This window comes from Dermacentor andersoni, chromosome 11, assembly GCF_023375885.2.
Source record: "Dermacentor andersoni chromosome 11, qqDerAnde1_hic_scaffold, whole genome shotgun sequence".
Lineage (NCBI taxonomy): Eukaryota > Metazoa > Arthropoda > Arachnida > Ixodida > Ixodidae > Dermacentor > Dermacentor andersoni.
In genome coordinates this window covers 82,797,455-82,811,564 of record NC_092824.1, presented here as the reverse complement: position 1 = coordinate 82,811,564, position 14,110 = coordinate 82,797,455, and the positions used below count along the sequence as shown (strand labels likewise).

At 45.4% G+C, this 14,110-nt stretch overlaps 1 protein-coding gene across 1 annotated transcript in view; it reads left to right on the top strand.

Moving 5' to 3' along the window:
- The window catches only part of Rich (Guanine nucleotide exchange factor subunit Rich), a 60,207-nt gene extending 46,473 nt beyond the window's left edge, over positions 1-13,734 (top strand). Inside the window, exons 23-26 of the mRNA XM_050167763.3 lie at positions 2,902-3,048; positions 3,881-4,232; positions 8,351-8,469; positions 12,092-13,734. Of these exons, the coding sequence (XP_050023720.2) occupies positions 2,902-3,048; positions 3,881-4,232; positions 8,351-8,469; positions 12,092-12,254 (781 nt within the window). The 3' untranslated portion in view covers positions 12,255-13,734. The remainder of the gene's footprint in view (positions 1-2,901; positions 3,049-3,880; positions 4,233-8,350; positions 8,470-12,091) is intronic.
- The last annotated feature ends 376 nt before the right edge of the window (positions 13,735-14,110 follow it).

Sequence of the window (14,110 nt, the reverse complement as noted above, 5' to 3'; positions counted from 1 at the left end):
TCGAATAATGCCGTTTTGGACCTGCGGACATGGCAAACAGTTTGGAAGATTTGACAGCAAAGGTTTCTGGTGTACAAAATTTCAGACATTCTTATACATCCACTTTAAGGTGTATGTGGTGATGCTGTGAAGGCGTTTGAATTAATGCACACGTCCGAAAAATTGGCCGTCTGGGAGATCAGTCATTGACTGTATTTGAATAGAGATTTGCCATGAATTCCAACACTTAAAGCCGTGCAGCAGTTATTTCAAACAAAAGCTCTCGCTCCCATGCTCCGCTTTTCAGACAGACCTGTGCCAAAGGCAAAGGTTCAGTGCATCGATAGCTACCATAATGTCATGTGCCGTAAGAATGATGAGCAAAAATGCGCAGAAGCCAGGACCAAACTGGAACAAGCAAAGCAATGCACGCCACGTTTTGTGGGTTGTGTCACACAATTGATCTGGCATTATATTTCAAGGGGCTCTCCTTTTCCAGTCCCCCTTGAGTTCGAATTAACGAGATTCTACTAGTGTAATTATGAACGTGTGTCATCATGGCAGCAAAATTGACTTGTGGCTAACACTGACTCACTCTTTTGTACTGATTGTGGTGTTAGTCAAAATTGTTGCATGGCGGTGATTGCACATTTATCGTTATTTTTACAGCGAAGCTGTTAAGGGCTGTTAAGTTCCCCCAGGATCATGTCCGTGTGTAGACACAAAACTCCCCATACATGGGCTGATCCTAAAGATAGTGCAATGGCGGGCCGACCCGTAGCGAATGTGAAGCAGGCGTTAAGCGCTCCCCATATGTGGGCCAATCCTGAAATTAGTGCAATACCGGGCCAACCCGTGGCAGAAGTGCAGTTTGCCATTAAGGGTCCTACATGCACAGCTTCGCTGGTCATCCTTCTTCACAGAGTGGAAAGGCACTGAGTTTCTTTCGTTCTTGATTTTTTGTTAGTTATTATTTTATGTGACATTAAAGTTAATGTCTCCATGCATAATTTGCGAGTGCCAAAAAAGTTTTGTTATTCTGTTCATCTCATACAATCTTTGCTACATCGTTTGTTTCGGTTAATACATGAATCCTTTCCATTTTCTTTTTGTGCTGTAACTACAGTAGAACCTCGTTGATACAATCCTATTCATTACGATTTCCTGGAGCAAACGTTCATGATTAAGAACACAGAAAATGACCCAATGCAGTTATACTTCTTTTTCACCAGTTACTAAAATGTTCCCGGGAAACACATTCTTTCAGCACCAATGTTCAGTACATCATGAAACTTTGATCATACGATACATTTCCTGCTGATGGTTCCCATGTTAACAAAAAAAGGCATGAGGTAGATGCAATCGAGAGCAGTAGGCGCCTGTCACAGCAGCTTCCGGACAGTAGTTGCCTGCCCAAATGAAGTTTCATGTTTCGCTTTAGGGGCATCACATTCTTGCGTTGCCCACCAGCTCGATTTCATTGTTTTCCCGTCCTTGTACTTCGCACCAAAATGCCCCGCCTGAAAAAGCTGTCAACCCAGGCCAAATTCAAGGAGCGCATGCATAAACTTGCTGAAGCCACAAAAACGACAACGCGAGTCCTGCGCCGCTCAGGCCCCACCAGCCAAGTCCATGTTGGAGTCTCGTGCTGCATTCATTCATGTAGTGTTTCGCAGTATGTACATGACAACTACAGTTGATCCCACAAAATTCTTTTTTATTGCGATGGCAATTATATGGACACTCCAGGTGCATTTATGCCGTCTGCGTCGGCGTGAGGTTCCGTATAGCATCCAAGGACGATAAGATCGTCGCCGCGCACCCTATGCTGTATGTGCGAGTGAAAGCGTGTGAGGGTGAGCCAGTGATCGCTCAATCTCGCAGACACAAGGGAGGGAAGCCGCGAGAGAGGGCGCGTCTACTCCTCTGGCCCGGGCGGCCCGGGCAGCCGTGCACACCTGCCCTGGTTGCTGTATCTTGAAAGCCATCTGCATCTGGGACGCAGTCCGCTGCGTGCTGTGTTTCTGCAGCTTAGCTCACGTTGATGCGAGATGCAACACGGAAGTCAATTTGCTTGCTCCTGCTGCTTCTGCTCTTCCTCGCTCCAGCGTTTTGACAGCAAGTTTCCGCGGTCTTTGAGTGAGATCTGATCATGTTTGCTTGTGTGTGCGTGACACCATGCTTGTTAATTTAGTTAGTACGCCTGTGTTCACAAGTTTATACAGCCGATAAAACTACTATCCTTACTTCGTATAGCTGTCCACTAATTTGCTGTCACAATCAATGCTTCGCGTTTCAGGTCAAATTGTGACTTTTTTTTTTTACTACAGATTGTACATTTTCCAGGTTGGTACGTTTTTTTTTCTTGTGTTTTTTTTTTTCCAAATCATATAAATGAGATTCTGCTGTACTAACAAGTGAAGTATCAAGTACTAGGTTGTCCAAACAGTTCTTAGCGTTCTAGCACAGACAGCTTTGGCTTGACACGGACCTTATGTTCTCACTTTTCCTGTTGAGTAGGCTATGTTGAAGTTAACGTGGTTTAAACACAAACAGCTTCTCCTAACAATGGGCAACTTGGCACATTGGCAGGTGCAATGTATGTGTATTACACCTTGTGACTGCATTGTACGCAGGTCCTATTAAAAGTGTTGGGTGCATTAAAATTTTGCGCCTAATTCTTTGAACATTAACAGGTGCAATGTACCTGTGTTGAACCTTGCCACTGCATTATGCACGAGTGCTTTTTTAAGTGTTGAGTGCATTGAAATTCTGTGCCTAATTCTTTTGTTGATATTCTTCACACCACCACGCTGAGCTTAAGAAAACTTAACTGTTAAGCTTGAAATCATGCAATGAAGCCAGTGGTCATTGAAGTCATCTGCAAGAGAACATGGAAAAATGTTTGTGTGTCTCTTTCAGAGATGAGGACACAGTGAATCAAGTGTTCATGGAAGTCATTCTGACACGGCATGCCCGCAAGCTTCTGGGAGCAGGACAGTTGCGCAAACTTGGTTCATTTGCAGCACACCTTGACTTCCCACTCCAGAGCTTCCTTGAGAAGGAACGGTGAGTTTGCACTACAGCATGCTGACATGTCGAAGCACACCTTATAATTTCGACATAGGTGATAAGAACCCATGTGAAGTTGATTGTATCTTTGCGATGCGGAATATGCTTGGAGCACTTTGCAGTAGCAGCCTTGTGTTGGCCACGGCCCTTAGTATAACAGAGTGCACAGTTTTGTCTGCTGCAGTGTGAATTTGACCAACCTAGACACCCACGCCTCAGTATGGAACTGCTAATCCGTCGATAGACAATTCCAGACAGTAGCTTGCCGAGCCATTTGCTTCCCCATTAACTTCTGAAAGGGACACTAAAGTTAACATTGTATAGCTAGAGTGAAAGATTACAATCGTGGTAGTATTTCACCATTTTTTTCAACACCATAAGGTGACATCGCTGAGAAAATCGAAACTGAAAATTACGTACCATATTTATTCGATTATAAGGCGGTCACGATTATAAGGCGAGGGTGCCAGTTGGGAGACCCAAAGAAAGAAAATATCACCTTGGGTGGCTTCACGGCATTGCGACGCGCGATGCCGTGAAGCCACACCTAAAGGCAAAATTCGCGTATATGGCGAGGGGTGGGGGGGGCTGACTTCGAGGGAAAAATAAACCACGCCTTATAGTTGAATAAATATGGTATCTCTTGAAGACCGTATATTCTGAGTATTGGAGGATGTCACCCCGCTCAGTCAAAAAAGCTCCTTTGGTTCTGATATCAGACTGTGGGATCAAGTGGCCTTTTGATAAAACAGGTGCAGCAGGAGAACCATTATTGCAACATCTTGATAGCAATACTTGCTGCCTCCCTGCAATGGCACATCATTTCCAGACTGCGGGCCGCGAAGGTGGAAGACTTTGTCGCAGCACTCAAGGCAGTCCATGCAGATTTTGAGTGGCCAATGCCAGTCAGTCCCGTCACGGTAGCAGCTGGAGCCACCCAAGTTGGTGGGGCAGGGGATGACGAAGCCGCATCGCCTACTTCCATGGGACAACAGCTTCGCAATGGAGGCACGGAAGGGGGTGTGACGCGTGGCTCGCCAGCCGATTCAGAGAGCACCTCAGAAGAAAGCTGGTGGCTAGAGGAGGAGGAGGCGGGACTGCACGCGGCCAGCGCCGCCGAGCTCCGAGGTTCACCGCAAGTGGAGGCCCAGGCCAGGCACCTGCTACACATACTGGGACAGGTGAGCAAGGTTTCTAATGCATTTGCATTCGGGGTGTGCAAATATCAGAAAATTTCGAATGTTATCGGACGTTATATCTTTGATATTCATATTCGATTTGAAAACTAGGTATTTAGAAATTTTTGAATATTCGATTAGATACAAATATTCGAAACGAAATCAAATACATTGCTGGCTGTGCAGAAGCAAACATGGTTCTTAGTGTTTATTTCTATCTAATCTAACAAAGTCCATCTGATATTGTGGATAATTTTACGATAATTTCATGCTGTTGGCGAAATTTTACCAGTAAAACACACTCGGTCACTGGACGTCTGAATTCAGTGGGAAGAGGCACGGTAGGAAGGGGACAAGTTTGTGAACAACAAGGTTGCACTCTTTTGCAAGTTCCACTCTGAATCCAGAGCTTATTGCTTGACAGCAAATGTGATGAGCAGCGGTTGGTAGAGGGTCAAATGCCTCCGAGTTTACGGGAAGTTGATGTGGTATAATAAGGCACAGGTTGGCGAGAACAGACAACTAGCAGAAATTACTCAATTTTCCAAAGCTAACATGAGCCATGTACACAGTCTTTTAGTATGACAGCTTACTAGTTTAATTCTTTTACCAATCACAATGTAATTGCAATCTTCCAACATGTTAAAATAAACCAACTTTCTAATAAATGCGGCGAATCATTAGTCAATATTCGATTCAATATTCCATGCTAAGTATTCTTGTTCAATTCGTAGTCAAAAATTTTTATATTCGCACACCCCTAGTTAGCATTCTCTGGGTACTCCATGCATTCTTCAAGGGCTATCTGTCTGTGTATCTATGTTTGTATGCTTGTGTCTAACCATTTTCCCACCTACCTGGGTCACTGGGTTGTCGGTGGTGGAATGGGTAGCACATTGGGCTGCTGTGTGGAAATAACAGGGTTCGGAACCAACCATCGGACCAACTGGGGTCACTGAGTATGTGCCAGTAGGTGTGTGCCGCTGTTTAACCCTTTCAGGGTCAATGACGTAAATATACGGCGCCGCGAACAAGTCCAAAATGGTCGGTGCCGTATATTTATGGTGCCGTCTGTACGTTTAAAAAAGTGCGCCAATTTCCTAATGTTTTCTTATCTGGCATGTGGGAATACAGGGAATTTTTTTCTCATGCCTCCGTTTCTCTGTTTTCGTTGCATCATTTGTTTTAGAGCTAGTTTGCTCCGGCGTGTCTACCGTATATACCACCGATCGTGTATTTGCACGCAGGCAGGCAGGCGGGCGGGCGGTGGTTTGGGTTTTCTTTCGCGCGTGGTTTCGGCGTCTCGCGCTCGCAAAACTGATGGCTATCTCGTTACTAATCGATCAAAGGGCGGCCACCTGTTTCTCGTTTGTTTAGTGCTCACAGGGGTGAGCATAGGAAGGATGCCCCCGTGCATGCGTTTACTTTTCATTTATTTTTTGGGGGGAGACTCGCGATATCTAATTAGCTCGGTTGAGCGATAAGATGAAGATTAGCAGAAGTTTGTCACACGTCTTGCTTTTTTGGCGGGCACAAAACCACACAGTTTGCTTGGGTGCGCTCACCTGTGCAGTTCGATTAGGCTATGGACGTAAATATTAGTGTAAGAGCAGGAACATTTGAGGCTTGCGAAATATTCTCGTGTGTGCATATTCTAAGCCTTGAACTGTAACAATGCATCAAATGTTTCATTCTTACAAGTTTATCACCTTTTTTAATTGTTGTTATTCATGAATAAAAAGTACATATATACGAACGCAAAATATTTTTTTCTCCCTTTAAGGCCACCCTAGGAAAATTAGGGTAAATTTTTTTCGAAATAGGTCCCTCAGAACAATTGGAATCTGCAATAAAAAAAAAATCGACCCTGGGCAGTCGCATGGCAAAAACATCGACCCTGAAAGGTTTAATGAAAGTCTTTGATGCCAACTTAGGTAACTAGGTCACTGGTTATGTGCCACTGGGAATGTGCCTACAATGAATCAACAACGACAGAAAAGATCCCTTAAATTTATCTGATGCTGAGTGGACACAAACCCATGTCACAAGTGTTCCTCAAGGGCAGCAACCTTATGCATTAGCAGGCTGGAGCACAAATACAATGGGTGCGTGCCGCTTTTCAATGTACCACCCGCCAACTTGTGTCACTGAGTATGTGCCACTGAGCGTACGGCAAGCAACTGGACAATTCTCAGTATCTGCAGGCAACGGCGTGCCACACTTGTGGTCTCGGAGGCCATGCATGGAGTTCTTGGCGGTGCCACTAGATAGCACAGTGGGTCCAGAAAGAAGTGCGAGAGAGGAGCCAGATTGCCGCATGATGTGTTTCTCATCGTTCGTACACACTGGCACGCCATGGATTTGGGAGGCCACGCACAGGCTTTGCGGCAGCGGCTCTAGATGGTGCCGAGTGTTTGTAGGGATGCGTGGAAGAGGAGTCCCACTGGTATACATGCCTCATATATAACTTGTTTTGATGGTAGCGGTACATTGTTTCGCTATATTAATCCATTCAACAGACTTCTTTTTTTTTCATAACTGTGGTTGCAGTTTTGGTATATTTGGTACTACATGGCATATTAAACGTGTGGGCTATTGTTAAAGCTGGGCTGCACTGTGCAATGAAGAGTTTTAGTATATTTCTTTACCACTCCAATTGCCACTCTTACAGCCTCAAGAAGGCTATGATGCTGAAATTCCCTATTAGTAAGAACTCTTTCTTTCTTTCTTTCTTTCTTTCATAATTTTTAGTAAATTTCCAGGGCGGTACTGTAGCATGCTTCATGCTGTTTTCATGACCACAGTCAAACAAATATTTGTTTGTTTGTTTCTACACAACGTTGCAGACATGGTTCAGAGCAGATTTATGTGCTAGCCTTAGGCTTCTGCAGGTGTTACTACTCCACGGCCCATAGATGACAAATAGCTAATGGATCTTTCAAGTCCTTGGCTGTGGTTGCTGTACATAACATAAGCTTATACTACAATTGTAATACTGTACACTGTGGGGATGTGCGACTCACGCGTCCCCTGATATGTTGTTTTCCCACATAGCTCCTGTCTCCTGTAATCCGGCTTCGCCGCGTGGCCTGATGTACACGCAGTCGGTCTGGTTTAAGCGCAGTACGAGAGATGGCGCACGTGTTGCACTGCTAAGGCCAGCTAATGGCAGGGTTACCTGGGCGCGGAAAGAAAGCGCTTCCTCTTTGGTTTCGGGGTCGGAAAGTGGCGCTGACGTTCCACGCGTGCGCCGATCCATGCTTCTGTGAGACCGTCTCGTGAGGCCTCGTTCGAACGCTCCACCATTCGCGTGACCGTACGCGCGAACGACCAGGCGTTGGTGTCCAGCATGGGGCGAACATATTCGCTCGTTATCCGGTCTCGGTAGGTCGGACTTCCTAGATTTGTCGCGTGCCCATCGGCATGTTTTGTGGATAGCAACTCGACTAGCAGGCATTGGTCTATGAAAGGTGCAATAAATGCCCTTGTGATTGTTTGCACTACTGTGTTGTCGTTCCTTTGTCCCAAGAGCACAGGTGAGAACCCCACAACACGTAGGTATCTTACAAAGTAGAGACCTTAAAAACTTGGCCCCCACATTCAGTTCATCGATTTTTCAATTCATTCATTCATTTGGCCCCCACGTTCACGATTTCATTGTGTACAGTAGTGAGCAAATGAAACAATAATGTGAAACATGCTTAGTACGAAATCACTGCAGCAGCTATGGGTGTTCTGAAAATTTTTATTATTATACTTAAAAACCACAAGGTATGGAAGGCTACTGCAATTTAGTTTGTTATGTCGAGGAAAGGCACTAAAATTGTAAAGTTGTTTGTATAAATGTGTTCCACATTGCAGTAACGCTGGATCACACCGCAGCAGGGAGCAACAGTAAAGCTGATGTTGACTTACCCTACAAAATGAACCTTGCTTAGTGTTGTGGAAGGTCACTTTTTGAAGGATTGCAATGTTTCTGTCAGCAGTTAATTATGTAAGTCATATGCACAGTTCGCCTTGGGTTAGTCATATGTGCTCAAATATGGTAAATTTGCAGTGATGTTCTGTTGCTCTCAACCTGGTCAGACTCGTTTTGCCAATGTGCTTTGCTTGTTGTGCAGGCTCGGTGCTGTGACTGGGCTCTACCCCTGGCTCTGATGCTTGGCGACACCCTGGTAGCGCCTCTGGTGGCAACTCCGGATGCACTGGACAAGCTGGTGCAGTGGGCATTGGCTGAATGGTACACAGCGATGGCTCCAGCCATTTTTTAACTACATATTTTTTTAAATTGACGCTTTCTTTGCCTTTTTCTTTGACTTTTCCACTGCTGCTGTCTTACTTACCGCCTTTGAGGTTGGATCAAAGTGTGCATGTACATACACACTCTGATCTTGTATACAGTTGAACCTCGCAATAATGAAATCGGTGGGGAACGGGAAAAAATTAGCTTTTGCGAGAATTTCATTGTTGCAAAAAGAGACACCACAGATAGGTAATGCATCGCAGAACAAAGCTTTACTGTCCAAATTCCGTTAGCCTACTTTGCAAGCTTTGCTTGAGGATATAGAACCGCATTGCCGACAGTAGAAAGTGTGCCGCATGCGTCGATCAGCCGTGACAGTACTGCCGTAGCGCAGTATTTTTGGTGAACTGCTTTCGGAAATGCGATCACTTTGCGAGATTTTGCGTAACTTGGCACACGACGCAGAGCAACAGCGCATGCAGCAGCATTTCTCCAGCACAAGCTGTTGCCCGTAGGCGCCGATGCGTCCGATGCCAATCGCAAAAGTGATCGTATCTCGTGTACACGAAGGCAAATGATCGAGACAACGGCCTTTTTGCGCAAATCTACATCCGGCACTGAATCCGCACTTGATGCCTGTCGGGTGGCACCAAAATCAGCATTCTTGAAGCAAGGGATATTCCTGGACTATCGCTCAATCATGGCCCGATGCGCGACACTCCATATGCCGCGACCACCATCTCAAGCGCCATAAACAATTCCATGTAGGTAGGATGTGGATTTCTTTGTTTTTGCTGCATTTTTCTCACCACCGAGGCACACATTACACAGTGCACTGCTGGGATCGGGGATTGCCGTTCGAAACGAGCGTCCAGTTTGCTTTCACTTTTGCCTCGCATGATTGGCCTAGATCTCGCCGAGTCGTCAGCTGCGGGGAACACAAACTGAATGCACGTTTCGAACAACGATCTATGATCGCGCCTGGTAGGTGTGCAAACACCGTCGTCACATATTGGTAGCAACGTGCGTGCCGCTCATGGTGCCGCTTCAAACGGGCGATGAACAAATAAGATGGCGGCCATGACGTGTTTCCAGCACACTGATTGCTTCCGGCGCTTGGTTGTCTTTGTGAACAAAAATGGCGGCACCCACACAAGTGTAATGTGGTGGTATTTTATGCAATTTTAGTGCAGAACAATCGCATTTGAGCACATTTTGGAGCCTGCTAGCTTTATGCAATATGTGGAGTTACGTTCCAGCAAATTTCGTTGATGCGGGATTGCAGTACAGCGACATTTTGTTGCCGAGAGGTACGAAATGCATTGAATCCTATGGGCGTTCGCCGAAACGCCCATAGGATTCGCCGCCATAGGTTCGCCGAAACGAAAATGTTTCGTTGTCGCGAGAATTTCGTTGTTGCAGCATTTCGTTATCGCGGGTTTCGACTGTACCTGCATATACAGGGCAGGAGTGTGGCAGAGAGGAAAGACGATGCGAGAAACTCGTTTGGACCTTTCCATCAACGGTTGTCACAATGCCCTCTTGAGTTCCCTGGGCATTGCCACAATACCCTACCAACGGCTGCAATTATCCGTGACTCCCGTAAAAGCATTGCGATAACTGCAGCGCTTACATTTGTACTAACATGCAACAGTCCAGAGGGGAGGTAGATAGAATGATAGACAGGAAGCAGAGAATGGGTAGAACTGATGCAGTCACGAAACGAGTGAATAACAGCCTTACCATTTTCCACTCACAGATCTTATACATGGGGTGGAGGGCAGGAGAGGGAAAAGGCGACGTAAGAAGACAAGTAAACATTACTATAAACATGGCAGTGGTTATGGACAAACTGGATAATATTAAGTTTAAGGTACTATGCAGTGTGTTTCTGCTATTTCTAAAAAAATAAAAACCATGCAAATTTATCATGCGGACAACTGATGTAGGGTGTGTAGACAGATGCATAACTACATTAAAGCGCCATAGCATTTAAGCGACAATATGAAAGCAGAAGCACATCAAATCAAAACTTCTGTGCCAGGCACAGTAGCTTTGCGGCTGTTGCATTGTTCGAGGTTGCGGGTTCGATCCTGACCGCGGCAGCCACATTTCGACAGGGCTGAAATACAAAAATGTTCACGTACGTATCTAGATACACATTAACCAATGTCCAGGGGGTCAGAATTAATCCAGAGTCTGCCACTACAGCATGCCTCATAATTGGATTATGGTTTTGCCTTTTTACAGCCCCATAATTAAAATAAAGTTTAACGCTTCTGCCACAATGCGATGTGCTATGTGAAGCACTGACAATGCTAACTTTCCTGGAGGTTATGAACAGCGGTGCGTTACAATGCCTCAAGCAAACACGTCTCGTTGTGTGTTTTGTGTACTACGCAGACAGACAGCAGTGGTGCATGCAAGGTAACGTTTAACATCAACTCGCCACTCTCATGTTGCACTAAACGTTGAAGAAATTTAACATTTGTCGTAATTATCGTTAATCAAGGCAGACAGCAAAGAAAGCTCTGCTTACATCCATTCCCACAGCGTGTGGGGTCCTCATTTTTCTCACCCCTCTTGTGTAGCATACAAGCCCAGTTCATTAAGTATTATTTAATTTCATAGAACATGGCAGCCAAGCACTGCTGAATCGAAATAGTTCACCCTGGCAAGACATCTCTAGGTACATTTAAGCTCTTATTAGGGAAATGGCGAATAGGGCTAGTTGGTACTGATTCATAATTATTACAGCACGTAGTCTTCTCCTGTCATGTCTCCATTTCATCTTCATATTTTACGCTGTAATAGTTATGGACCTCAAGCTCGTCTCATATTTTCTTGAAAACAAAAACCCTTTGCAGATGCATGCAAATCCAAGCAACTTATCAAAGACTGTGAAGCTGTATGAGGCAGTTCACGCACCCCACAGAAGACATAAATGTTCGATTTGCTAATGCTCAAAATCCACCTAAAAATTGGCAAATGCTTCACGATATTCTGTGCACTTATTTCGTTGTGGTTCCATGGTATGATATTAAAGCTGTGGTTCTCTGAAGCAGATTGCTTGCACATTGCTGTGAACGTTTTCTGCAACTGGTAGAGTGCAAAACAGCGATGGGCATCTTACTGTGCACAATAATGTGCCAGTTGTCAATGTGCTTTGTACTGTGGACACAACTGGAACGTCTTAGAACGAAATGTACAGTGACGTGGCCCGGGCAAGGTGTTGACATCCTTTGGCATCATGGTGAGCTCCTTTTGATACTTAGAAACTGCAATGCCAAAAAAGTGCTTCGCTTTTAAATTCCCTTTTCTTTTCCACAGTTTAACTCCTCGCTGTCAGCACAAGTGGTCCATTTTCTCTTTGATAGCTGCACCATCTTCCAATCTATTTTGACTTAGTGTTTCCTCGATACTTACTGCTGAGATAGTTTGGTCTACATTCTTTAACAGCATCTTTTTGCTCTGAAGGATTGAATTAGTCAAGAGTACATACAAGCACTTGTGAGTCTGGTCCCGTGCGATATCTTTGCTCCATGTTATTTGTACCCACTTTCACATTCGTATCGTGTGCCTTTTTTTCACCTTGGCGCCTCCATTGTTCTCATTGCAGCCCTGGTTATCTGGGACTGCTCCGTCAAGTTCAAGGTCGTGGCTCGGACACACCTTCCTCCAACGGGGTGGTTCAACGCAGCAGCCCCATGGAGGCTCGCAGGATGGCTGCTGCCACCACTGTTGTCACTGAGGGATCAGAAGAAGGCTGCCGTGTGTCGTAATGCACCTGACAACAGCTAGGTGCAATGCCGAGGCTACAGCTCCTGTTCGAGGGGCATGCCACGGCGAGATGGCCAAGTATCGTTTCAGGCGTGGTGCAGGCGGTGTGCGACAAATCGTCCGCAGCCCGTGTGTGAAGATGTCAAGCAACTCCACTCTGCAGCGACAGCTGACAAAGTTTAAGCTCTCTGCTCTGCGTTCATGAAGACGTGGCAAGCAGAGGCGTTTCTAACCAAGCTAGAGGCTAGGCAGGCTTAAGTGCTCCATTCAAGAGAGAAGAGTCATAACTCTTGTACTTATTGCGACCTACTGCCTGCAGACACGCAAGGAGAAAGGAGCTGCTTTGGGCTGCTTGACAGTTCTTGAGCCTTCTTGCACAGGAATGCGAGTAGTACTGCTACTACTACTACACCCCAGGCATGCAAAGAGCAAGGGTGACACATGCCATCTTACATCATGCAGCGCTCAGGAACAGTCGGCTAGAAATTGCACTGCATAGGACTTGCGCTCGTGCTAGCACCTTACATTTGAACAAATGTCTCTATGCAGAGTGGCTGAATTTTGATAATGCCATCGTCCATCAAAGTCCACCTCACACATTGTGGTGAAACCAGCCACTGTGTGAACGCAATGAACTCGCAAACGTATCTTCAAGAAAATTCAAAACGCAGGCTATTTTTGCTTTTCACCCATGCAGTGCTGGCATGTGCTTGCCACCGTTGACCAGCTTGTCTTCTTCCTAGACAAGTCGCTTTGGCAAGTCCAGCGTATGGACCTGTCAGTTTTTGCTGGCCGGCATCACTGCACGAGCAGGCCCAGTGAACCCAGAGCATATGGACCGCCACTATCTTGGCTTTCTGGTACAGGTTACGTCTGTTTGCACGCAACAAACCTGCACTATGACCTCATTCAGCTATGCCTCACTAAGACTGCAGAGTACTATGCAGCAGTGAAAAGACTTGTTACAAGGTACCACTACCTGTGGGCTCCCAGGTCTGATCTCTTTTTTTTTGTGCAATGAACTGTACACTACTATTAGTGCTGTGGCCGTCCTTCTGAAGACTGAAGCCCAAACTGTCAAGCATGGTGAATTTACTCCAACATTGAATTGTTGCTCTGTACGCCTTAGTTGACATTCCTTTGGTCACTGTAAATGGACTCTGATGAAGTCAGCAGGGTTTTTAAAGGTGCGTTGCTTGGCCTTTCATTATAAAAGCAACTCCACATAACTCTCAGATTGCTCACTTAATGTATTGTGCCACAATGCCTGCACTTAATATCAAGGAGGCCTTGCAGGATTACCATGCCCTTCCATTTTGTAAGCAACCATGGAAATCCTTTAACTTCGGCGTTGTGTAAAAAAGTGTGCGCCAAATAGAGAGAAGTCCCGATATCAGCCCAAGTATGCATGGGCTAGCTATGTAATGCATTGGTGGTGACTGTTTCAAACTGATATAGTATGCATAAACAAATTTGTTTTTATTGCACTGTCCAAGCCTGAATTATTACATAGATCTTAACCTGACATGTGTTCCAACACAGGAGACGTGATAAGGAACCACAGCACTGCGAAAGATGTCTTGTGAGGCCATGTTTAATGGTGATGCATGAAAAAACACACTTGTGTGGCTCTGCCCCCTATCACGAAAAAAAAAAAAAATGCCAGAAATACAGTCACGAGGATTATGTCGTTGCCAGCACCTATGCACGAACTAGTTGAGTGAAATGGGTAGAACATAGTAAATTATCATAGAAAGGGTTTTGCATGCTTTGATGAGAAATATTGTCAAACAGTCTAGCCACCAGAATTACTGTTTGTCCGTATCTCCTCTGTCGCAATATGCATCAGGTTAGCAGC